Raw genomic sequence first — 27,139 nt, 5'->3', positions numbered from 1 at the left:
GCCTTAAAGAGGGTTATAAAAAAGAGAGAAAGACACTTTTTGCACTGATAGATGGTGATAGGACAAGGGAGACTAGTTATAAACTAAAAATGAGAGAGATTTTGATTGGGTGTTAGGAAGGAATTGTTCCCTGGGAGGGTGGGCAGGCCCTGGCACAGGGTGCCCAGAGAAGCTGTGGCTGCCCTGGATCCCTGGCAGTGCCCAAGGCCAGACTGGACAGGGCTTGGAGCAGCCTGGGACAGTGGAAGGTGTCCCTGCCCATGGCAGGGGGTGGAATGGGATGATCTTCAAGCTCCCTTCCAACCCAAACCATCTATGATTCTGTGATTATCCCCTACTTCTCTGAGAGTGAGAACTTGTGATTGATTCCAGTGAAAGTGAGATCATGCTTCATATACAGAGGCTTCTGATTTTCCTGATGCAATGGGATCCGGTTGCTCAAAATGATGATATATAAAAATTTAATGTTTTGGAAGTTATATTATTTTTCTTTATAGGAAACACCAAAGTAAAATTTGATTTTGCTGGATTTATGGCTTGATCACTCACCCTATTAAGAGCAATGATTCCACTCTCTGACCTTGTAGGGCACCAGCTATGAAATTTGAGATGATGACCCAAACATTTTTGCAATACAACTCTTGGCTAGTGCATGACAGGCTATTGACTGAAATACTGTCAATGCACAAATGAGATTATAACCAGAGTAGGTCTTGATTGCTTTGGTCTGTTATTCAATACCCTCCTCTCCTATAAGCAGCTTCTTGGCATTTTTTTCAGGCTAACGTAGACCTTCCTTCCTTGACAAATGACACATGAGCTGATTGTATAGACAGGCTCTTTGCTGCAGTTTTTTTATCTGCAGAAGATTTATCTCTAACAGGACTCTTGCACTTGGTGTCTGCACTGCTGGAGTCCTGTGCTCTGTAAGAGCCTCTTTGAGCCTTGTTGGCTGTTCAGGATCCCAGAAAGTCTGATCTGGCTGTGATGGAGAGAGCAGGAGCAGCCTCACATCCTGCTGGGGCAGTGTTCCATGGCTGGAGAGGGAAAGGATGGCTGGAGCGCTCAGCTTTCATTTCATTTAAATGAGCAGAATTGCTTTACTTCCCCCTAGGTATAACAATTATTAAGAATTTATATTGCTATTCATGCTGTATAATAATGAACAGAAACTGGGTTTGCACTCTTAACCTTTGCTGCTAGGTAGAAGTGGAGAAGCAGCAACAGTGACTCTTATGAGACCAGATATATCTGCACCATCACACTCACTGCCTCCTTTTACGCTTTGGGAGACAGACAGTTTGTGCTGTATCATCTTTGGATGTCCCCACTGTGAAAAATAACTAGCTAGTGCATTTTTTACTTTCTTCTGTATGTTTCCAAAATAAATCTATTCATCGCTTAAACAAACCCACCCAGCATTTCTCATGTATTCTGATTTTTCAGTTAAATATTGTTTGTATTTAAAGATAAATATCGTTCAAAATGTAGCATTAATATTTTGCCTACTGACAAGCAGTTCTGTATCTTATTAAAATTTAAACAGCCATTATGTACATGAAAGTTTTTTTGTTGTAGTTTGCAAGGTGCTATAACAATAATTACCCGAGTGCATCAATCATTTTTCATTGCCTCATTTGTATCATGGGGATAAGTAGCTCCAATTAAAATCCCATTTTACATAAATAGATATGGTTTGAATCAAACCACAGTCTGTTTCCATTTCTGAAACGCTGGCCATAGGATATCTTTTTCATTATTCAAAGTGTATTATGTGTACTGCTTATCTTTTTGTGTTTAAAAAAGCATAAGTCTGCAGGCAGACATGCTTTGGTGCAGGTTTGGCAGGGAACAAATAATTGTTACTGTAATTATCTATCAATTTTACTGTTCCAAATATTTTAGCCAAAAAGCTAACTAGTATAATCACATGTTTATTCCTGACACATTATAGTTTGAGTAAGCAGAACTGAAAATGTTTAATATGAATTAACAGCTTCAGGAAAAATTATAATTTTTCTATTACTCGTGATTTCCCCATCACCATGTCAGCTTTTCTGCTAAGTGTGCTCGTATTGTCAGCTATTGTGGAAAACCAAGTGAGGGGAAACTTGGGGAATTATCTTCTGCTGCACTGTGATTAATTCTGCAAGGAAACAAATCAGACTTTCCCTTTCACACCTCTGCCAGAGGCTGGTTCCATTCCCAGGCTACACCTCAGGTAAAGGAATGCTCTGCTCTCTGTTCCCTCTGGGAATGCTGAGATGTCTCTGCCTTCCCAGACTGAGGCAGTACATCCACCTTGGTTTTTCTTCTCCCCCCGCACTGGTTTGGCCCAGCCTTCAGATCTCATCATTTTTCCTTCCAAACCTGGGAACTTCTTGGTTCCAGAGGGTCAGTTCAAACCCACCTTTTCCTGCAAAGCCCTTGTACACTTTCAAAGTCGGAGTGTTCAAATTGCAAATAGATCAAAATCCTCTGTGCTTCTCCAAGGGGCTTTTATTATAATCTCTGCAGAATCTGGAACTCGATGAGCAGAAAATTGCAGAAATCTCCATGACTCCAGCAAAAGGGCTAAAAAGTAGTTTAGGTTACACTGTTCCTTCTCTGTAAATTCCCTTTCTTATCTCAGCTCAGTGCTCTGCTTCTGGAGAAGCTGGGGACAGCACTGACATTTGAGAGAGCCCCAGGCTGTACTAGGTGTTGATGGCCTGGACACACAACAGCCTCTGGGAGCACCATCAAAGGGGAGCTATGGAGAAAAAAAATGGGGGAAAAAACTGAAACAAGACTGGAAATTCATAATCAGAGGAGGTTTGGATTAGATATTGGGAGGAAATTGTTCCCTGGGAGGGTGGGCAGGCCCTGGCACAGGGTGCCCAGAGAAGCTGTGGCTGCCCCTGGATCCCTGGCAGTGCCCAAGGCCAGACTGGACAGGGCTTGGAGCAGCCTGGGACAGTGGAAGGTGTCCCTGCCCATGGCAGGGCTGGGTGGCACTGGATGATCTTTAAGGTCCCTCCCAACCTAAGCCATTCTCCGATTCTGTGATTCTACAAAAAATGTGAAACTCAGGCTCAAAAGTATCCTGAAATCTTTATCCCAGATATTTAAGCATGTGCTTAAAGAGATATTTTGGGGCTGTCCAAAAAGAGGACAAATTAGGAAATTATCACCAAATGATTTAGATCAGTTTTACAAGGACTTCGCTGCCTTTTTGCCTCAAATTAGTGTCTCTCACCTTCATGTTCCTGCCTCTACTGCTATGACTAAACCCCTTATTTGTGCCATACCTTAATCACCAGATTCCTCCTCTGGAGTGCTGAAGCAGTAGATAATGTCTGTGTTTTTATTTGTTGGGTCAGGAGGACCAATTCATAGCTCAGGGATCATCAGCACCGTGAGCTGACACCAGAGTCTGTCCAGCTGCTGTTTTCTTACAGTCACACAACAGAAAATCAATGGTGTCAGGAACACTGGGATAATTCTACTGTTACAATCAATACACGCTGATTAAACCAGTTGTGTCTGTTGGGTAAATTTGCTGCATCATAATTAGAATTATTAATTAAAAATAGGAAATCAATTGACACAAATTAAGCAAAAAAAGAAATTTGCTTTATTTCTTTGACAGTTTCTCCAGAGGCCTCAATAACTGTGACAACAGGGACGTGACCAAGTGGCATTTGTCAGTTTTTTTAATGCTGTCCTGAGTTTTAAAAATTGACTTATAAACCCTGCTAATGCAGCTCCCAGGAAATCAGACAGGAGATGTCGTGTGTGCAAGAAGCAGCTATTTATTTTATTACAGTTAGTCATTATTCCCTGCCTATCCAGGAGTAAAAGGCAGGAGTCATGTGTGTGGCACTGGGGAGGGGAAGCAGCTGGGGAACGAAAGCCTTGGGGAGCAAGATGAACTCATCCCCTTCCCACATTGTTTTCTGTTTTCAGATAACAAGGATAAACAAATTGATCATTTCTGCGCCGGTTCTAATGGGCTTCTCATTGCTGGCTACTTCCTCTAATATGCTGGTGACCTTCATTATTTTCAGGGACACATTATGTGGGACACTAAGGCAGGGACAGCAGGAATTCATGCAGTCTTTCATTCAGCTCTTTATTTTCCTCTCTGTTTTTTCAGGATTTTATGTGGGTTGGGTTATTTTTCCTTCTTTTAACCTATCTCAGTGTTCTTTTCCTACATACTCTTTCTTCTTGTTTCCTCCTACTCTTAGCAATTTCCCTTTTTTCTGTCTAAGACTTTCCATGCCTTGTTTTCTTCCCCCCTCTTGCTCCTTCTTCAACTTGCACACATGAAAGCAGGAAAGTGCAGGATTACTTTGGGTATTCATACTCCTGTGTTTTCTCACCTACAGCCAAATATTTTCTCTGAGCTTTCACACTTATGAAAGATGTGAGGGTAGAATGGGCAACTGGTTTGGGTAAATGTGTGACTGGCCACTGCTGGTGCAGGTTAATGTAATGTTCTTTTCGTAATCATTGGTGGTAAACTGGGACTGTGTTGTTCAGCCTGGAGAGGAAAAGACTCCAGGGAGAGCTCAGAGCCCCTTCCAGGGCCTAAAGGGATTCCAGGAGAGCTGGAGAGGGACTGGGGACAAGGGATGGAGGGACAGGACACAGGGAATGGCTTCCACTGCCAGAGGGCAGGGCTGGATGGGATCTTGGGCAGGAATTGTTTCCTGGGAGGGTGGGCAGGCCCAGGAAGCTGGGACTGCCCCTGGATCCCTGGAAGTGTCATGGCCATGTTGGATGGGGCTTGGAACACCCTGGGACAGTGGAGGTGTCCCTGCCCACTGCCTGGGGATGGATGATCTTCAAGCTCTCTTCCAACCCAAACCATTCCAGGAGTTTATGGTCTCATTCATACAGCTTTTCTAGTCCTAAACCTGTTTTTTGAGGTGTTTTACAATAACAGTATTTCATTGATGTGTATTTCCAAGACCAGTCAAAAGTAAGAGCAAATAAAAATGTCTTTAGCTTAAAAGCCAGGACAGATTGAGTGGTTTGAACAAGAATCAGGAAAAGCAGAGTTGTTAGAAGTCCCAATTCCAAAGACTTATGGCCGTGTCTCAGGTGGGCTCAGCAAGCTGCCAGTTTGGACCTCCCTGACAATGGAGAACATGTGGAAGCAGGAGGATCCATCCACTATATCTGAGCACAACTGTTGAGTACCTTAAAGTGAAGCTGTAAAACCTGGGCATCAATAAAGAACTTTACAGCACTCGTGCAAATAGTGTAAAATAAGGTGGATGTACTCGAGCAGTCAGAACCTGAGAGGGAAATTCTGGCAGCTACGCTCAGGGTGAGTTGTGCTCCCAATGGGAAGTAATAAAGAGCTCCCACAAGGAAAATGGTCCCATAATTGAGGCTTGAGAAAACAAGGACTTGGATCAACACCTTCAAATCTTTTTTACGAAGATTCCACCTGGCAGTATTTTGTGGGCAGCAGCTCAATGCTCTGTTGCCAGGACAAATCTGAGGATAAATCAGGTTATAAGGCTATACTGGGAAAACGAGTGGTGACTTTGGCTTTCCTTTCGGTGGGCTGTGGATCGGGGCTGTAATTAGAGTCTCTGCTTTCTAAATCTTTGTCTTTGCAGCATTTGTCACATGTCATGGCTGTGGCCCTGCTCCACCACAGGTCCTGTTGCCATAACTGAGATGTAAACAGTCATCAGTGGTTCCTCTGTAAGCGCAGTGCAGGCAGGAGCAAGTGCAAGGTTATGTCTCAAGGTGTAGCCATGATGAGCTACAATTACTGTTTTATCAGAAGCTTTGAAGATGAAATTAGTCAGCTTATGCATAAAAGTGCTCGTTGTTTCTTGGCAGTCAAGTGGTGTTTTGATTTTTAATGAAATTCACAGTATTTGCATTATGAGATTATAATTACTTTTAAGTCCACAGGTCTAAGAATAAGCCTGAAGTCTTTTGGCTCACGCACGGAAAAGTAACACCTAGAAATCTGTGTTCACCTCTGACATGCTTAAAAACTTGAAAAAAATACTGTTATCACCTGTAAATTGTTGATTGTAGACCTTTGATTTAAAAAATGTACAGAAACTGATACCAAAGTTGGCAAAATTGAATCCTTTCCCAGATTGCTGTTAGAAAGTTGGCTTTAGCTCTTCACACAGCTCCTCTTGCATTCCTAGGAAGGAGCAGGGACAGGACATTGGTTTCAAAAACAGCCTTTGGTGGCCAGAGCCAGTTGGGAATTAAGAGATTTTTTATGCAGTTGCTAAAAAAGTGTTGCTGTGTTGCTTCCAGCTCCATTCAGCTGCTAGCAAGGAGTGGTTCCATGATCCACTGACCTGCTGGGTTCAGGAATCACCAAGTTCTGAGACAGACTCTGGAAGGAGCTGATTGAATTGCCATGTTTACTGCAGTTTCTCAACAACTTCCCTGCTTTGCTAGCAAATGTAAAAGGTTAGAAATGCAGATTTTTAAAATTATGTGCACCTGTGTTCTCAAGTCTCAGTGGGAAGTCACCTTCTTTAGCTTTTAAGTGCACAGACCCAATAATTTCCACTGCCTTGATCCTGATCCCCCAGTTTATTTTTTGTGTGCCTTTCAAGAGTCAAGGATAATTCTTGGGCTTATAATGTTGCTTTCAATCTTCCTTCTCTCAGATCTGCCTAGGAATGAGTGAAATGAGTCAACAGTAGAGGTTTTTTTAAGCTTTCTTCAAGTTTTACACCAGCTCCCTGACAGAAAATGTTAGAATTCTTTAAGTTTGACAGGAATTAAGGATGTGCCAAACAGAGCAGTCTGCATAGATGGGAGTTGCAGAACAATAAAGAATTTACATTTGCTGGCTGTGAGGTCTTTATAAGGGCAAGTCCTTCTGGTGCAATATGAACTTAATTCATTTACTTGTAACAATCTTAATTAACAAATACTTGAAGAAGCTCCAGCAATCTCTGTCTGTGGAGTTTTACTGCCTTTTGGATCCCTTGCCTTGCAAAAATTCCAATTTTGCAACCCTGGCAATCAGCAGGGAAACAAAACCTAGCAGGTCCCAGCACCGCCCATGGAAAATTTTGCAGCAAGTACTGTGTAACTTGTGTTTGGTTTGGTAGAGAGCAAGTGAGGGAGAAGATCAGCACAGGTCTGTCAGGAACACTGTCAGGGTTAATGGGGATGGAAGCAAATGGAGAGAAACAAACCTGGAGAGTCACAGATTTCCTTAAAGAGAGTGGTGGAGCTGGGACCTGGAAGACCAGGAGGGAGAAGTGTCACTCAGTGTCCCAGCACTGGCTGAGCAGGGTGCAGGGGCTGGGCCCCTTCCCCAGGATGTTCAAGTCCTGCACCAGCCACATCCCACTGCAGTTTGCATCCCAGGGATGCTCTTTGTACCAACTTCCCACTTTTTAAATAGTGCTGTTGATGAGAAACAGAAAAATACTTCAGGAATTAATCTCTGTATACATTAAAGAGTCATTTTTCATCTGTTTAATTCAGCACAGGATTATAAATGCAGTGAAAAAATATACTATAAGGTACTTACGGCATGAATTTACACTGTAGATCTTGGAGCTGTCCTATCTCAGTGCTATCACTTCTTTTCTGGGGAGTTTTGCAGTTTAATGTAATTTGACTGTCTCAGTTTCCATTCTATGAAGTGGTGATTAAATATATTTACCAGCTCATAGATGGACCCTGAGAATTAATCAGTGTTTGCATGGGACTCTGGTGATGGAGACAATTCTGTTAAATGTGCAAAACCACATTTACATACCTACAGACCCTACATGTTCTGATCTTACTGCACAGTTTAGAACCCAGATAGTTGCATATTGTCACTTTTATTACACCAGCATACTTTGAATTTTGTTTAGTAATGTACTCTGAATAATTAATCACTCAACTAATAATTATCCATTCCAAATAAAACAACTTGATTACTAAGCCTGATGAGGAAAATCCAGTCAGGAAAGAATCCTTTCAAAAACAACAACATTCTGCAGATATCCTTAATATTTAAAGAGTGAGCTATATTTAGTAAATTCTTCTGAAGCAGGGGGAGAGGAACGGATGCTAATTTCCTGTGTCATCAGATTTGTGCATGTGTGTCAGCAGCATTCCTAAATCACCACCTACCACACAGTCCCCATCCTCACAGGCATCAGGAATATCCAGAATTTCCCTGGGTGGTTCCTGTTGTGGGCTCCTGCCTCCTTCTGCTCATTAATTATTTAATATTTGGGGGCTTCGGTGTCTGCTCAGATGTTCTGCAGGGAGCAGGGCACCTTTCTTAGCCAAGGAAACAGCAAAGTTGTGAAATCAGTGTCATTTTCCAGATGGCACTCCCTTAACCCACAGAGGCCAGCCCTTATCAGACACGATTAGAGATGATGGAAAGAAATTCCCTGGCTGCAAAGGGCACTGGGGTGAGCCCAAGGTGCTGCTGATGGCACTGTGCAGCATGGCCAGTGACAATTTAGGTGATGGTCTCATCAGACAGCCTCTTTTCCCGGTGATTTTTTAAGGTATATCTCTGCTGCCACTAGGAGAACGTAGAGATCTGAACCTTAAAGGGAGTCTGGCATTTAAAACCTTTAATTCCCAGGTGCTGTGCTCTCTTCCAACAAAATCCCGCTGGCCTCCCTGCTGCCATCCAGCCTGGAACTCGCATGTCTACTTTGCTTTTTCCTTGTCACTGGCAGTTGTCATGAAAAGAGAGAGAAATTAAATTAATGCAGGGGTGAAGCTGTTCCACAGCTCCTCAGACTGCAGCTGAACCTCCAGGAGCTGGCACCCCGAGCCTGGGAAGTGGAGCTGCTGTGTGGATTTTCCTGGTTTCTCTGAGGCTGACCCACGGATAATGCTGCAGGCACAAACAGGTTGTTTGTAAACAATGAGGAGAAAAACATGTGGAGTGATGATTTAGTGTTTCTCCCTGCCTGACACTTGATGACTTAATGCAGGAATCCACAATGGGGAAACTGTTCCGAAAGCACCGGCTTCCATATGGCTGGGATTTTGTCAAAACATTTCAGCTCAGTACACCCGTAACTGATTGTGAGCATGAACAGTTTTGATCAGCCTGTTCTTCAGAATGTAAAACAGTTTAAGAATTGTCTGTTTTTAACATCATAACAAAAAAGTTTCACTTCCCAGTTTGGAGCAACTTCTGCTTTAGAAATTGGCATTAATTTACGCTTCTGTGAACAACACTGGAACATGTTGGGAAGTCAAAATAAAATATCAAGGTTTAGACATCCAATCTCAATAATTTATGAGACAAGACTTTCTCCTCCTGCCTGGCTCTCCAGAAGGAAACCCAAGCCCCACTGCTGGGCAGAGGAAGCTGAAGGGACACAGGCAGAGGTGCCTGAATGTTCTGCTCAGCACTCAGGGCTGGTGCTTTGCTTGCGGATCCTGCTCTGCTCTCAGCATTTGCATCCTAAAGCAGTGCTGCAGGAGAGCTGCAGCAGTGGTGCAGTCTAAGGAGCTGCTCTAGGGACACTGGAATTTTTCTGGCATAAACCTTTCCTGATGCTGGGCTCTGTGTCCTCTGCCTTTCCCAACACACCCAGGGACACTCAGGCTTTGGCTCCTGGTATTTTAGCTACGCAGTATTTGTCTGCCTCATGATTATCTCTTTATTAAAAGCACCTCCCACATCTCTGTGCCTGAGTGATGTGAAAAGAGAGTGTAATAATTTAGTATTTCAGTATTTCTGCTTTTTTTTCCCCCCACCAGTAGTTTCAGACTTGCTATTTTCTGTTGGTAAATATCAGAAAGGTTTTGCAGAGGCTATGCTGAGTCTTGCAATGTGTTTAGATGAGTGAATGTTCCAGTTTTTACTGGGTCACACAGGGCAAGACTTCTTTACAAAACTGTTTCTTTTTCTATGCCTGAAAGGGACATTACTATTAATGGTTTATAAGAGAAAGACAGCAGTGTATTTAAAATACCTTGAAGACATTAGGTAACATTAAAGAGCCATGTGAAGGTTCAAGTATGCCTAGAAGAAAAGAGAACAGCAAGTAGCTGGTATGGATACCTGCACACAGCTTTTTCAAGCCTTTGAACTGTTTTAGATATAAAAGACACCCCTTTCTCAAAGGCCATTGGGCTTTCTGCTGCTCTAATTCTCTCGGAATGTAAGTAACAGAATTCACACCAGAAAAAGTAAGATTTTTCCTAGATTCAGTTGCTGGGGCAGAACATCCTTTAAGCTGATATTGTTTGGCTGAAGAGCAGTGCACTGGTGAGCCAGTGATAGGACAAGGGGGAGAGGTTTTAAACCAAAGGAGGAGAGATTTTTCTTAGATAGTAGGAAGGAATTCTGCGCTGGGAGGGTGGGCAGGCCCTGGCACAGGGTGCCCAGAGAAGCTGTGGCTGCCCCTGGAGCCCTGGCACTGCCCCAGGCAAGGTTGGACAGGGCTTGGAGCAGCCTGGGATGGTGGAAGGTGTCCCTGCCCATGGCAGGGGGTGGGACCAGTCCTTTAAGGTCCCTTCCTACCCGAGCCATTTCAGGATTCAGTGAATAGTCATTAGGAGGGTATTGTAGCAAAGAGAATAAGTGGTTCTTTTAGCTCTCCAGCTTCACTGTTGGAAATAAAAGCAAATACCACAATCCACAGTGTTTGGTTCACGTTTCAATATCAACACAATAAAATAAATTGCTTATTGACCATCTTAAAAATGACTGATGAGTCAGGGCTGTGAGTTATGTTATGCATGAAGGATGTGCTTATCCATCCCCTTGAAGGGGAAACTTTATGGTACAATTTGAAGCTGCTGAGGTACATACAGCATTTTTTCCATATCCACATCTTGATTTTCCCCACTGCTCAGCCAATGCTGATCAGCAAATCCAGATCTCAATTCTGGTCCCTTTGCTCAGCAGCTGCAAGAGCAGGGTCACATCCGTGCGTGGGAAGGACAAGGAGAAGGAACATCCTCTACCCCTTGTTGTAGTGACAAGAAGCTTTTCTCCTTTAAGCACTGCTTTAACTGCAAATAAAGAGATATTGCCTATCTGGCAAAACATCAGCAGGGTGACCTTCGACAAGGCCGGGTTTGTGCCTGTCAAAAACAAGGAGCTGAGCACGTCCCCAGAGCTTGGCCAGGCAGGGCCGGTCCTGCTCGATTCTCTGCAGTCACACAGAGTGGAAAGGTGACTCCAGGCCTTGGATCAGGTTGCTTTCCACATGCTGGATTCCCCAGGTGAAGGATGCCCAGCTGCAGGAGCTGGGGAGGATGTGACTGAAGGGCAGCCAGCCTGGGCAGCCTCCTGCAGCTCCCGGTGGCCCTGGGGGTCTGCTCCAAACCACATCAAAGTCAGCTGCAATTTCTGAACCGAGGGAGGGTTTGCTTCTGCTCCCATAACTGTCTTGGTTGTTTATTTAGATTTTTTAGAGTGGGAAGAAGCCCACGTGGATATTGCATGTGGCTTTTTCACACCAGGCACTGTTGTTGTGTCAACAGCTCCAAATCTCTGGGGACAGAGCCCTCTCTGAGCAGCTCTGCTGCCACCACCCCTGAGCCCCTCCAACACTAATTTCTTGAGGGTTGCATCTCCTCCCTATCCCTGTACTGCAGTGTTTCAGGCATATCCAGTGTATTTCCACCCCTTCTTGCAGGCAAAACTGGCTTTCCTTCTGTGCAGAGGCATTATCAGAAAATTTCATTACCTAGTCAATGAAAACATCTAAAGTCTATTACAGATGTTGAGAGAATGTTTTACCCAGTTGGAAGACCGAATCTGGAAGTAAGTTACTTGCAGATATTATTATTACAAGCCTGTCCTAGACAATAATAATGAAGTATTGATAGAAGTTTTGCCAGAGCAAAGACTGCTGGGTTTCATGCAGAGGAAAGATAGTATCTTCATTTAGTTTTATTAGACTCTTGATACTCTGCCCATGTATTTTTTAATTCACCACAGTAAAATTCTAATTAAAGAACAGGCTTTGCCTCCCATTAATATGACGCTAAAAAAAAACACATTTTAAAGAATGCAGCATCTTCTCCACAAAAATTATAATGAGAAGACAAGCTGCCAGTGTTGTATAGAATGTTGTCGCTCCCTTATGAAGCGTTTCATGATTTTAAACTCCTTGTGAGATCCAGAGTGTCAGTAGAGTTAAAGGCTCATTAAACAGAGCAGTAATTTCTACAAAAAGAAATAGGAAATATTCTCAGGTTTTTTAATGTTCTAATTTTCACTTCTTTTGAAGCGTCTGTCAAAATAGCTCATAGTAGAAATTCTGTAAGCACCACACTTTGATATCTGTCAGGAGTAGAAGTTGCTTCTTCCTTTTTGCTGCTTCCAAAATATATTGAGTTCATTACAGGATTTGATGAGGCTGACATCCAAATACTTAACTTTTCTTTGACTTGGAGTGGTTTTGTTTTCATTTATCCAGAAGACAAACCTCCATCTAGGTAACTGTTTTAAGCATTCTACAGAATACCATAGGAATATTCCTTAAACAAGAACTACTTTGGAAAGCAAATGTTTCCTCAGAGGATACTAAATAAACTGCAGGGTCTCTAAAGTGCTGAGCCTGAGTTAGGTACCACATGCTGGAGAGTCAGTGACTAATGAGATCATCATCCAAGATTAAATCAGGGCCCAAATCAGCCTCATGCTCCATATCTGATTCAGAGCAGGAACTTCAGGGAGAATCAGCAAAATCTTTCTTGAAGGATGAAAATCTGTTCTCCTGTCCTTAAGAAGGGGAGAAAAGATTGATTTCCTCCTGTGAGTAATAATTTATTCATTTTGGGAAAAATCAGCTGATGTTCCCTTCCCAGCTTTCCATTTCTACCTGATGAAAACTGATCCATAAACTGGGAGGAAGAGATTGATTGCAAGTCCTGCCAGCCTCAGATTTACCCCAGGGGTTTTCCTTTTGGGTGGATACACAAATGCATATTTACATATGCAAAACACATTCTCTGGGCAGTCTTAGAGTTGTAAACACTGGGACTGGCATTTTCTTCATTATAATTCTTTGAGCTGTGACTGAAAGTCTGGCTTTGGAGATAAAAGGAATCCAGGTTTGGGAACCTTAAGGCTGCAAAGCTAAAAGCTCAGAAGTCAGCAAGTGCCAGGGTACCCTGTGCTCACATAATTAAAGAAAATATCATAATTCATAGGCTCAAGAACTGAATTACTGCTGTCCTTCCAACCTTTAATATGACATTTTATTTCTGTGACACCAACTCCATAAGTCAAATGTCCTATTTACATGGGATGCTCCCTGTTTGCTTTGGGGAACCAAATGAAAGCAAATGAAGAATAAGAAAAATTTCTTCAAGAGTGTCATCAGGCTGATGTTCAGGTGGTTCATCAGCAGGGACAGAGCAAAGCCCTGACATGTGGGTGATGGACTGAGAGCACAGGGCTGTCACCCTTCCCATGGGCCACTTACTGCACAGAGATTAAACAGCCAGTGGCCCTTGGCTGCTCCCAGGAAAAATTGTAAGAGGAGTCCTGCTAAGGCCCTGAAGTCTTTAATTTCAGATTGCTTTTAATATGGTTGGAATCTTTGAGGAAGGTAGGTAATGAGTTATCCAGGGGTGGCACTGAGTGTCTGCAAATTGGATTTCTTATAGCTTGATTGAGTACAGGTGAATTTTCACTGGGGACAGCTGAGTACACCCCTGGGTGTGGGACAGTGGAAGGTGTCACAGCTGGTGAAGTCATGGAATTGGAATGTTGCTCTCTAAGCATTCGGAAGAACATTTTTGAAGGGCATTTCCGAAAATCTGGGTTATTTTGAGTGTTATTAACACATGTTAGATATTCCAAGGGTGATCAGTCTCATGAGACAGAGGTTTTTTGGGTTAGATTCAAGCAGATCAGCAGGTGATTTGTCAGTGACCTGGCTCATGTGTGTTGGTGTCACTTGAGGGGCTCAGCACTGCTCAGAGCCAACACAAAGTGCTGGCAAGTGTCATTGTAGGGGAATTCCCTCTTCATGGACCTTGTTCCAAACCTAATGCTTGGCTTCTGTTTGCAAAGGTGCTGAACTGTCCCTAAAGGAGTTGTGTTTGTGCAGGGAGCAGACACAGCTCAACACAGGGCTGTAATTGTCCTGCTGAATAAAGTGCAGGGAATAAAAACCTAATGGATATTTTTAAATTTTCCTTCATTACATTCAGGTATATGTTTTACCTTTTGCTGTTTATTTGCCTGCTTTGGATAAGCTGGGTCAACCATCTGATTCCAAAACAGAATAAACAAAATAAAACCCACCCTAAGCGCTAAGTCCACATTTCACCTCAATTTGTATGCATAGAATCATTTTACAACAGAACAGTTACAGTAAGAGGAGGATCTAGTCCTAATTTCAAAGTAAATTCTAGAATAATCTTTCTTAAACCATGTCCTCCTAGATTTAATAAGTTAATTTTATTTCCTGTTTGCATTTTTAAGGGCTAGTATCACATTTAAACATTACAAACTGAATTTGGAAATATTCCAGAATATTGATTATTGAATATGAGCACGTTCTGTGCTTTAGCAAATTTGTAGAAAGCTTCTTTAAAGTGTGGATTAATTGAAATTCCCCGTCAGGCCAATATGATTGTGAATCTTTGGGCCAAGGAAATCAGACCCTGGGGTTTTCTCAGCTGTGCCTTGTGCAGGATATTTGTGAACATCCCGCTGACTCTGCAGACCTGCAATACAGAACTGGTCCCCGGCTATAAAAGCGCCACAGGGAGGCTGATGCTGATGAGAATAGAATAAACTCAGACCTTGAGACCACAGGTTGTGGTGCTGCTGTGATAAAAGAAGCTGTTTCCATATTAATAGTGTGTGTGCAGTGATGGAAAAGCTCTGCGATAGCGCTTTTGACTCTCTCTTGTTGGGATAAGTCACTCCATAAATGTCACTCTTTCCTTGGGAGTCCTTTTATTCATCTGTTACCTTTTCAAACTCCTGTGTTTGCTTCATTGTGTCTGACTTGTGCTGCTGCACCAGGTACTGGGTGTCTCTATTGACCCAGAACACAGCAATTCCCTAATCATTCCTACAGGGATAATCAGCCCTTGGGGAGCGAAGCAGAACTTCCTGTGTGTCCTCAATGTGTATTTACCAGCACACGACTGATAACAGGATGCCATGCAGAAACACTTCTTCACTGAAGGAGTGGTTAAGCACTGGAACAGGCTCCCCAGGGAAGTGGTGGAGTCACCATCCCTTGAAGGGTTCAAAAACAAGCAGATGTGGCACTTCATGATATGGTTTAGTAGGCACAGGGTTGTTCAGTTGAAAGCTGGACCTGGTGATCTCAGATGTCTTTTCCAATCTTAAGGATTCTAGGATCAGATATTTGCAGAGCCCGCAGGAATTAGCCCTCACTTCAGGAAGGAATTGAGGTCTCTGTGGATGACAGCAGGAGGAAGACCCTTGGTGCTGCTCAGAGCAGTCTCCTCTGAGGGGAGAATCCCTCCCCTGTCACAGCACCCTGTGCACACCAGTGTGATTGTGCTTAGGCACAGCCTCATCTCTTACAGAGCCACATTCTTTCTCACTGGTGACAGTTCATCTCCAGCCATATTTCCAAAGGTGAAAAAGTGAGGAAGTTAGCACATTTGCCAGGGAATGTGGGCACGTTCCTGAAATATGGCAGCTCCCTTCAATGTAGCATCTCCCCGGAGAACAGGGGCTGCTTCAGATTCATCCCTCACGGTATTGACATCCCCACATGCAGTTAAGGGAAGCATTTGTTCCTCCCTGACATCACCTCTCTCAGGTTGCTTTCCTTATTGATGGTCTGGTTAAAGTCTCTATATCATTTTGACATTTTTAATGGCATCTGCATTTACAGCGGAGTGCTTGTGTGAGCTTTAATCAGCTCTCTGTTCACACGTTGTTGCTGTTATTATTTATCTCTATTACAGTAACACACTGAGGCAATCAAGAAAAGCAGGATCAGACTGTGCTAGGCTGGGGCTGGGGTTTAAAATGATCTCTTCTTGCCCATGGAGAACTTGCTGATAATCCCAAAGTGCAGCAGGATCCCGTAGCTCTGAGCCTGCTCTGCTCTCTGTGTCTGTCCCAGAACCTGGAGTCACTGTCACACAAGCCAGCATTTGCCACACTGATGTATAGAGAAAATATACCTTTTGGTTCCTGAAGTCTTTTGTTTCTTCTCTTTTATAATTTTCTACCAGGAGCTACTGGATCCCAGTCCTGTAGCCAGTTATACTCAAGTAGTCTCACACCTGAGTGAGCCTGATGAGCTCAGTGGAGTTAATTGTATGAATAAGTACTTGGGTTTTAGCTTATCATCCCTGTATCAACCTCAGTAAAGGTACAGAAGTGCCCACAGTGCAGATCTCGGAGTTATCATTATATCATTATATAAATATCACATCATGTTCCAGTGAAATGACTCCGCAGTCATTGGAGTCACTGCAAAATGGGACTTAGAGGAAAGAGGAAAAGAAATCCAACAGGAACTGATAAACTTCGAGCAGCAAAGATCTTATTTTCATGTGAGGTTGCTGCAGTGTAAAATGAGGTGAAGATGAACTTTTCATTATCCAGACTTTACACTGACACATTGCTAACAAATTTCACTCAAATCCCTTAGGTGAGATTGTGGGGTGAAATTTGCTACAAGGAGGAAGCAAGCATGTGACCAAATACTGATTGTAAATAAGTGCTCAAACAGGATGGATTTACAGAAAAGGAGCTGTTCAGGGCTGGGATTGTACAGTTGAAGCAAGGTGCTTGAACTAATGATGGGAAATGGTTTTCCTTTCCTACAAATGGTTTTCTTTTTCTTTCACTTTTTTCCAAAGTGAAAAACACAAACCCAGCAGACAAATCAGATGCTTGGAGCGCCCACCTGAGACATGAAAGAGCAAGGATAGAATCATATCTTCTAATGAGTGTTATTTATTCATATTAGAGAAATTAATTGCAACTGGAGCTGTATGAGCTCAGAACAAGCCACAGTCTGCAGCTGGGGCTCTGATGTGAGGTGTGGGAAGGCAGGAATCGATCTCCAGAGCACGCAGGGTGCAGTTTGACTCCTGAGCTCCACTTTCCTATGCTGAGGGACATCAGCTGGGCTTGTGTGGTTCAGATTTGTGTCCTTTATGGAGGCGCAGAACTGCATCCCTTGATGTTCAAGTTGTGCAGAAAACAAATTAGTGTTTCTGGAATGGAAATTGCCTGGGAACTCCAGCAACTCCAGCTTTGCACCCTGCCCCAGAAGGCTCACACAGCCTTAGCAAGTGTCTATGTGAAATAAAGATAGATCATCTCTTCCCACAGATTCTCAGTAATAATTTAAGTCTTATAAAGAGTAAGATTTTGTTTGCTTGGCTCCCAGTGGTGTTAGAGAGGAACTATCATTCCTGTTTTCAGCTGTGGGGGAAGTGAGGAAAAGCAAGAAATGATCTGGGGTGAGGCATGAGTGGGATCATGCACAGGGGTACACAGCGTCCTCTGCTCCCTGCAGGACATGAAACCTCTGTACCTGCAGCCTCTAATGCCCTGCAGATCTTTCAGAGACTTTGGAATTGTCTTCTAGGTGTTTATTTCAGCTTCTAACACTTGCCCAAGAAACACAAATTTGTAAACTGATAGTCAGCAGTGCAAATTAACTAAGAGCTGTCTTCTTTTTCTGCTGGATTCTCACGCTGACCAATGAGTATCCTCCTTCTCAAAATGAAGGATAATAAACAAAAATATTGCCAAAATTAATGGGTAGAGGCAGTTTTCCAATGTGGATTTATAGCCAAGTACTGTAGAAGGAGAGGGCTATGAAATTTCTAGGACAAAACCACCGGGCTTAAGTGAGCTTTACATTTACCTCAGTAATCCTGGAAATAGATCCAGGGCTGAGAAGCAGCGTGTGTCACCTGGGATTAGTTTCCATGTTTGCAAATAAAAGAGTTTGTGAAGATATCCCTGTTGCTGGGATTCCACCCTCCTCCCCTGCCTGGCAGTGGGATTTCACCAGGAGCAGGAGGGTTGGTGGTGAAATTGAAACCAGCTCTGAGCACAGCCAGCAGTACCTGGAAAGCAATCAGTAACTGTGTCCTTCATAGCAGCCTGTTCTGGATAGGATGAGGATTTTCTTCATCCTTGCCACAGCTATGGGGAAAGGCTGTGAAGAGGAGGGTAGGGCTGCTGAAGAAATCCTTGTTTTCCTGCTGACTTTTTTGCTGAGGAAACCTTGACCTCAGGTGTTTGCTTGAGCTCTGTTCAGTGCATGCAGCTCAAAGAGATGTTGTGCAGGTACTGTTTGGATAGCAAATCAGGATAAACTGTTCCTGCAAGGCTGACTTCCTTCTCCCATCCTCCACATGATATCAAAAGAGAAAGGATCAGGCAGGACTGTCGCATGAAGGGTTCTCCCTGTGCCTTAATGCATTCCATAGGGAACCTTCTCTCCATATCAGTAGCCAGAGGGCTTGGGATCCTTCTGTGTTGTTGTTATTAGTACAGGAATTAACTGATATATTCACTCCATACCTTCATCCCTGAGTCTGGGCAGCCTCAGGATGTCCTGTGTCCAGTGTTATTTTCTTTCCTCCTATCTATTTAATCCAGACTACAAAAGTAAATGGATAAATAAATAAATCAGGGGGAAAAAAGAACCAACCCCAAGGAGAAAGCTTTCTTTCAATTATCTTGTATGTTATCTTATGGGAACATAACAAAGAAAAAACATTTGACGACATTATTAAATCGACAGCATTTGCTTGGCAACACCACCTGCCATTAAGTGCTCTGCAGGCAGGATGTGACCCTCTGCATCTAATTCCACTATAAATTCATTCCTTCCAGCAATCTAAAAGCACTAAGAAACAGGATATTAAAAGATTTCGGGCCTGATCCAATAAGGTGTTAAACAAGTCCTCAACTTTAGGTGTAACAGTGAAGCCATTGTGTCCTTGCACCCTAAAGCTGGGTTGGGGGGGCAGGTGCTGAATCTGGGTCTGGAGGTGGGAAGATACTAAACTTGGATCTGGGGGAGGGAAGATGCTGAAGCCGGATTGGGACAGCAGATGCTGAAGCTGGGTTTAGGGGGGGATGCTGAACCCGGGTCTGGAATGCTGAAGCTGGGGCAGGGTGTGAGCAGATGTTAAAGCCGGGTCAGGGGGGCAGTTTGGGAACTGGGGTTCCTTCGAAGTCTCTGGCCGAGGTGCATGCGGGGCCGTGGGGTGAGACAGCCCCGTGTCCCCCCGTGGGTAACTCCGTGTGTGTTCGCAGGCTGCGACAGCGAGCACTGGGGGCCCCACTGTAGCAACCGCTGCCAGTGCCAGAACGAAGCGCTCTGCAACCCCATCACGGGCGCCTGCGTGTGCGCCGACGGCTTCCGAGGCTGGCGCTGCGAGGAGCTCTGCGAGCCGGGCACCTACGGCAAGGGCTGCCACTTCCAGTGCCAGTGCCACCACGGGGCCACCTGCGACCACCAGACCGGCGAGTGCCACTGCGCGCCCGGGTACACCGGAGTGTTGTAAGTGCGGCAGGAGCGCGCTGGGACTCCCCTGAACTGATTCGGTTCGGCCGCGTTTAACGCGAGGAATTGGCTGAATTTACACCGTGTTATACGCTGGCCTTCGTAGAAATCAGGGGACGGGATTTCAGAGAGAATAAATAGAGGGAACCTCTGTTCTTGCTGCTCCTTATACCTGTGTCCCTGAAGGGAGCCTTCAAGAGATCTGCAGAGGGACTTAGGACAAGGGATATTGGGAAGGAATTGTTCCCTGGGAAGGTGGGGAGCCCTGGCACAGGGTGCCCAGAGAATCCGTGGCTGCCCCTGGATCCCTGGAAGCGTCCAGGGCCAGGGGTTGAAACACCCTGGGATAGTGGAATGTGTCCTGCCCACGGCAGGGAGTTGGATCTGGCTTTAATGTCTATTCCAAACCAAACCGTCCTGGAGTTCTATGATTCCATGTTGTTAAAATAAAATATAGTGCTAAAATAAGCTTAAAAAACATTTACATTTTCCAACTTGTGCAGCAAGTTTGCCTGTCCCTAATTTCAGAATGTGAATACAATCCAAATCACAGTAGAGTTTTGATAAGCAGTTGGACTCTCTCCTCATTAGCAGCCCAGTGCAGCATCAAATGGGACTTTTCCATCCCCAATTTATTTGACTTTCAATCTAACTGAGAAAGCATTGCTGTTAACTATATCAGCTTAGTATCTAGGGGGTAAGTTTTAAGCACAGAGAGCAGGGATTTAGCAGTGTGACTCCTATTAACTTTAACGAGAATCATGTAGCTAAATCCCCATCCACCACACAGAAAGTTTACCAGTAGGATTCACAAAATCTGCATATTAATTTTAGGACAGCAAGCAATAGTTTCTTGTTTAAAATTGCCCACAGTGTATCATCAGTTCTCATTAGAGATCTTTCAGTAGTTTCAGAAGTAATTAAGTTTTTCAGAATTATTTAAGGGGAAAAGAGAATTTAGTCCCTGAATCTGGTTGGAGATCTATTGCAGGTGAGTTAATACTTCTGTAGTGTGTTATTATTTGTTGACCTGCATGAAGGGGAAGGTAAAAAATAAGGACAGAGTTAACCCTCATAAATAAGTGATAGGCCTTTTGAATATTTTATTTAGTACCTGATTTCCTCCTAGACTTGTGACCTCAGTCATGGAAGCACTCACTGCTAAGGACACTGTTTACTCTTGGGAGTGCTCCCCTTGACATCAGTGTGTCAGCTCCCAGCAGGGCCAGCCCCTGATGTTGCATGAATATCCTCATCAGAGGTCAATCAGTTAAGGGGACAACATCCTGTAGTTTCAGAAGCTCTATGCTGAAAGCTCTGATGTGCAGATGTAGGGGACACTGGGTTTTGCAGGGATTACTCTCACATTGCCCCCCACAAGTACTGAGAGAGACTCAATGAGCTTAAATAGCCTTTAAATGATGTTGAGTCCTTGCCAGTCCATTATACACTGCAAATGTTAACATTCAGTAGTGACTGGAAAAATTTCAAGCATTTTAATCCCATCCTTTTATTCTGTTTGTGGCTTCTTTTATTGTCAGGTCATATAATTCACATTGAAGGCTTCATCCTGCAACTCATATTTTCCTGGGCTATTTTAATGGCTATGGGCTGTCCTGTTGAGATGGGTGGGACTTGGTACATGCATAAAGGTTACACACATGCATCAGCCTTACAGGGCTGGATCCATGGCACATAAACAGCCCCAGCAGAAATAAAAGGAATCTCAGCTAACTGGCAGTGCCAGCTGAGCCTTACTGAGGTTTCATCATTTGCATGAGGACTCCCATGATGACCTGTGTTGTGGCCTTTCCTCATTTTCTGTTTCCTGTAAGATTTTTAAAATAATCTCTTTGTTTTCTGTTGTTCTCTCTCCCCAAAGCTGTGAGGAGCTGTGTCCCCCCGGCAGCCACGGAGCCCAGTGTGAGCTACGCTGCCCCTGCCAGAACGGGGGAGTTTGTCACCACATCACTGGGGAGTGCTCCTGTCCTGCTGGATGGATGGTGGGTACTGCTCATCCTCGCTCGGGCCTTGGAATTGGATCTTCCTTCTTCACTGTCTCAGCTGATGTGTGTCAGCCAGGCTCTAACAATGCCCAAACTGGCACCACATTTGCTGGATGTGCACAGTACCTGCACAGACAGGCCACCAGTTTGGGGACCTGCCACCTTCCCTGGAAGTGTTCCAAAAACATGTGGGTGTAGCACATGGGGACAGGGGTTAGTGATGGGCTTGGCAGTGCAGGTTGGACTCGATCATCTTGGAGGGCTTTTCTACCCTTAGTGGTTCTGTGATTCTCTGACTGCTAGGTGCCATCACAGAGTTTAAAAACAGCAGGGTGCCACGAGAAAAGAGAGTTGTCTGTGAGTTCCAGTTACTTGGAATGTTCCCTGCAGCCTTAGACAGTGCCCTCACGCAGGACAGAAAGCTCAAAGCCCAGCTCAGCATTGTCAGAGGCACAAAGTGTCCTGTTAGCCTTCAGGGGAGAGGGAGAAGCCAGAGGGAATGCGTGGCTCAGGCAGGCAGCAGAGCTGAGCCCAGGGCACAGAGGCCAGTTCAGTGTCCTTGCTCAGGAACCGCTGCCATTGATTGCCAGAGATTTGCTTGTGTCAGGGCTTGCACTGCAGAGACAACTGCCCTAACCTTTAATGCTTTGTGTCAGGAAAGCAAGGCCATGCATTTTCAAACTCCTCAACTTTATCAATAATGTAATAATGAACTCTCTTGGGGCGTGCCAAGTCTCACAGGCCTTCATCCCATTTAGCTGTACAAAACTTCCTGGCATTTTTCCTGTATCTGACAATTAGTCTCTTGGCAAAGTTGCTGGATTTTAAAGCATGCAAGTACTCTGAATTTTTATTTTTACGTGGAGGGCCCTGCAGATCATCACACAACTGTGACTTCTGATGGGGACCTATATCTGCTCAAACACACAAAAGCTGTGGGAGAGGTTTATGTTCTTTTCCATTTGTACATCAACTGCTTTGAGTTCGAAAGTACCAGCTATGAGATGTTGCTGTACATCAGCAATGAGAACATTGCTGTCCATAAGTTTTGAAAAATAACTCTAACTGGAGAGCTGAAATCTCTATAACACCACCATTCATGGCAAGGGTGGTGATGAGGTTATTCCATTTCAAATTACAAAGGCAAAAATTGTCAGAAGTATGAATATGGCCCCTTGCCCTCACCTGGCAATCAGTGGTGGCAAAGAAAAGGTTCTTTCCTTGAGTGCTAGAGCATTAGGAAAGCAATTCACATATTTTTGAGGGCCTATCAGTCCATTCTGACACTGCCCCCTAAAAAGTGATCAATAAAGTGATCCACATAAAAATATTACTTTTTTCATCTGTCCTCCTGCATGCCAAGATTTCTCAGGATCTGGGTTGTTTTGCTGTATTCTTCCTTACTTGTATTTTATCAGAAGTTTTCTTTTTCAAAGTTAAAACATCACTAAACAAATAAAAATATCAGAATAGAACAGGAATTTTTGGATGTCCTTTAGGATGCAGCACAGACTCTAAGAAGAAGAAGAGCACTGCACAGATGCTGTGGTTATATTCTGGCCCAGTCCTACCCAATTCCTTACAGCCTGCAGTTCCTTTTAAGCATTTTTAGGAGCCCAGAGAGACTTTTCTGAAAACTGTGTTGTTGGCTGCTCTGTCCCTGGAGGAACCCTAGAGTTAACAATTGATGTTTGAAACAAGCATAACTGAAAATTGAATAGAGAGATCAAGTATTCTGCAGAAAGAAACTGAAATTATAAGTAAAAGCACTCAGCTTGTAAATGTTGAGATTTTAAGTATAAAGGGTCTCTCCAGGGTTTTAATGAAAAGCTGGTAATTCAGTGTACAGAGAGGGATAAAAAGTATGTTTTCATGTTATATTTTTAACTCTTGGTGGTTGGAATGGTTTGGGAAGTGAGACATGAGGGGGCTGTAAACGAGCAGGCGAGATGGGATTGCTAGACAGCATTCATTTTATTTCACACCACGGATTTCTATGACACCGGGAATTTTACTTGCTGATTTTGAGGCTTGAGACTGCACATATATATTGAATGTACCATCATTTTGGAAGGAAAGAATTCTCCCTAGATTTATACAAGTGCAAATCCACTTGGACTTTATTGCTGCTGGATGAGCTGCAACTTTTATCCTTTCCTAGGTTGGCTTATTAACAGGAGCTCAGGTCCCTTAGGGTTTGGTGGGATGGGGAAAGCGAGGCAGTGACTTTAAAATAAGGAAGTCCCGGGGTTCTGAGGTTCTTCCTTGGATCTGCCATCTTCAAAGCCTGGTTCTTTTATGACTTGTAATTTTTTTTCCTCGCACCAGTGCTGAATCTCCCAGCATCATGAGTTCCATGGACGGTGTCCTGTGGGATTTTACTGCCCCATGGGTTCTTCACCAGGAGGATGGTGGCCAACAGCCTCTGTTGTTGAACAGTCAACAGAACGTGGCTTCCAGCATCTCACAATGCTGGACTTTTTTCCACTTCTGTGCCTTTGTGGCTGTGGAGTTTAGTGGGTGGCTGCTTTAGGGCCTCATTAACAATTTACAGGTTTAATTCTATACATCTTTCTCATTTGCAATATTGAATTCTCCAAGTGCTCTCAGAAATCGGGGAGAGAAGTTATTTTAGCATTTACAATGCTCTTCAGAAGCCCTTTTGAAGGACTAGATCTCTGTGCTCAGGAAAGCAGCAATATTTCCTGATGTGACAGAACATTCGTCACTGGCAACGCCCCTGTTCGGTCCCAGACCCCCTTCCCAAGACATCATGGTGCTGTGGTAATACAGCACATTCTGCTCATCACTTCTCTCTTATTGATTCTGGCCACTGTGAAGCATCATTTATATTTTTGTCTATTTTTCTTTCTGTTGTGTATTTTAAACGTGGGGGTGTCTGAGTAAATGGAGCAGAACAGAAATCTTTTCTGTCCTACAAAATACAGCAAACCATGTCAAAGGCAGAAGCTGATGAGACCGGGGCCTTAAAAAAGGTGCTGATGGGGTGAACTTTGCTGATTAGGTGTATAAGCAGCAGGAAATGTTGATCTGACATTTGATCCTCTAGAGAGGGACGTTCTGAATTCCCTTAGTACATATTAATGCAAAAAGTATAGCTAAAGCTTCTCTTGGCTCCAGGGGGATGCATCCCAGAGTATTGCTTCCTCATCATTTGTTGATAGAAATCCTGTTCCTTTTGAGACATGAAGGGAGAAAGTATTTATTATCAAGATAAATGGACACTTAGGTTTTCAGATATATAGTGTTGTGTATTACTCAAGTCCAGAGACACCAGTTTTTAACACTGTAATCTGAAAGTTCTTGAACTGAGGCCAACCTGTCTGTTTTACAGCCAAAGAGCCATATAGCCCTGCTTGGGAAAGGCTCAAAGTATCTGTTTTATGGTGACATTGAAGAGCAGCCTCTTCACTTTGGGGCTGTTGATACAGCTAAACTTCCCAAGCCCAGAGGAGTGAAAGCAGCCATTATATTCCTGCTTCATATTTTGAGTAAGTTGTGTCTGATACATGTTTTGTTCAGAATCCAGAGCCCCTGGGGTTTGGTTAGGGAAACAGAGAAATTAAACCCAAATAATCCTGTGGCCAGACACTGTTTCTGTCTCACACTGGGCACTGTGGTGGCACTGGCAGCAGAACCACCAGCTGCAGATGCCAAACATTTTCCATTATAGGACCACAACTTCAGATCCCAGCACTGCCAGACTTGTTTTGGCTGAAGTTCCTCAGCTGGATGCCAGCCTCAGGCTTTATATTTGCTCACAGGGAGAAAAACATTCATACAACTTCTAAGAAAGTCTGCGAAAATCCTTGTAAGGCCTTAATACTTGGCAGGGACATTATGGGATACCTGGGGGAAAACCACCTGAGTCTGGCAGGTAAATTCTCCAAAGACATGACCCCACACAAAGGTGAGCATTCCCTTCCTTGGGGCTGAACAGCTGGAGCAGGGATTACCTGGGAGCTGCTTTACTCATGAGCAGTGCCAGGGGGCACAGCAGGGACTGCTTCACTCCCAGGGCTGGTTAAACAGGGAGGGGAAGGAGGGAACATCTCAGAGATGAGCAGCTGGGTCTGGATGGAGGAGAGGATTAAAAGGGAGGCTGCAACAGGGATTTGGAATAGACTGGAATAAAGAGGTAGGAAAGCAGAGGGCTGGGAGCATAACATGGGATGTGGAGTTGAGGCAGGTCAGGGACTGAAATGTGGCTCCAAGGTTGGGGATAAGAAGCTGGGAGGATGCTGGATGCTGCATCCTGTCACTGTTTAGGGATTAGGCGGATATTCCACTGCAAAATTCCTTCTTCTGGCCAGAAGGCTGCTGCAGTGCTCATGTGGGGATTCACATTGCTTCTGTGCCTTCACTGGGGGCTTTCTGCAGCTGTCCTAATCCTCTTTCCCATCCTGCCCCTCCATGGCTTTCCCAAAGCTCTGGCACATCCATTCTCTGCTGCTTTGAGAGGTGGATGTGGGCCTGGAGAGGGCAGAGGGAGCAGAGTGAAGGGTGTGAAGGGCAGTAGAGGAGTTTCCAGCTGCTGTGTTGGGTTGGGTGATGAGGCTGGCTAAATAAGAGAGATCATCACAGACCTTCAAAACCAGCACAGCTACACCCTCCCAGTGTAACCTTTGCAACAATCCCTTCCTTCCCAAAGCTTCTCTGTGCAGCTTGTAACCAACAGCTTTTCAAACTCTCCATCTCACAAAAACCCCAGGGGCAGCTGTCCACCAGCTGCCTTGTAGACTTCTCTGGTTGCCTTTAACTTCTCCCACACGTTTCATGTGGCTGTTCAAGGGGCAGTGCAAGCCCAACTGCAGTTTGTGGGGGAGATCCAAGGAAGAGAATTATCCCTGAGTGTGCAGTGGTGCGAAAAATCCCTTCTGGAGTCAGGCCAGGCAAGCATTTACTGTGGTAGTGGAGTTTTCAGACTGTCTTTAGCACATCTTATGCAGATAAAATATTGCTGCTACACTTACATCTAGTTTTAGCAAGAAGGACAATAAAATTCCAAGCTGCATAGAGAAATTTATTGCATTATGAATGTTGACTGAAATATTGTTCTTTCTGCAACCTTACCAGGGTCTGGTGTGTGCACAGCCGTGTCCTCCTGGAACCTTTGGAATTAACTGCAGCCAGGACTGCCCATGCCACAACGGAGGACACTGTGACCCTGTGACAGGAGTATGCCTGTGTACAGCTGGCTATATAGGAGACAGGTAAAAATCAACCCCCAGAGCCTCTCATTTTCACCATGGACTGTCAATATTTATATCCCTTCTAGGACAATCTTCCTCCCTGAAAAATGGTGTTATGTTTCTATTGCTCCAATTAGGTTCATCCTTCTGAAGCACTTCAAGCAATATAAATGTGGCAATGTTATTACTTTTTATTGGCAATGCTCTCCATTTACAGAGGTTTTTAATATAACTTTTAAAATTTAATGGATTAAATTTAATTTAGATATTTACAGTGATAAATTTAATAGAGAGCATTACATGTTTACAAGATATGTAAATGAACTATCTTTATACAAATTAATATCCTCAAGAGTAAGTAATGCAGCAGTTTAATGTCTCCTTCATTCCTCTGTGTTGCTGTAGCACTGATCCATCTCAGCCACCAGCAAAAGGTGATAAATCCTCAAAA

General features: G+C 44.0%; 1 protein-coding gene across 2 annotated transcripts in view; it reads left to right on the top strand.

Annotated features, from left to right (window-relative positions):
• The window catches only part of MEGF11 (multiple EGF like domains 11), a 192,443-nt gene that overhangs the window by 79,284 nt on the left and 86,020 nt on the right, over positions 1-27,139 (top strand). For both annotated transcript variants that reach the window (XM_062501836.1, XM_062501835.1), the window contains exons 5-7: positions 19,220-19,466; positions 21,352-21,472; positions 26,573-26,709. In XM_062501836.1, coding sequence (XP_062357820.1) covers positions 19,220-19,466; positions 21,352-21,472; positions 26,573-26,709 — 505 coding nt within the window. The remainder of the gene's footprint in view (positions 1-19,219; positions 19,467-21,351; positions 21,473-26,572; positions 26,710-27,139) is intronic.

Source organism: Cinclus cinclus, chromosome 13 (genome assembly GCF_963662255.1).
Source record: "Cinclus cinclus chromosome 13, bCinCin1.1, whole genome shotgun sequence".
Lineage (NCBI taxonomy): Eukaryota > Metazoa > Chordata > Aves > Passeriformes > Cinclidae > Cinclus > Cinclus cinclus.
The sequence above is the reverse complement of the archived record's forward strand: the minus strand, read 5'-3'. Positions and strand labels throughout refer to the sequence as shown.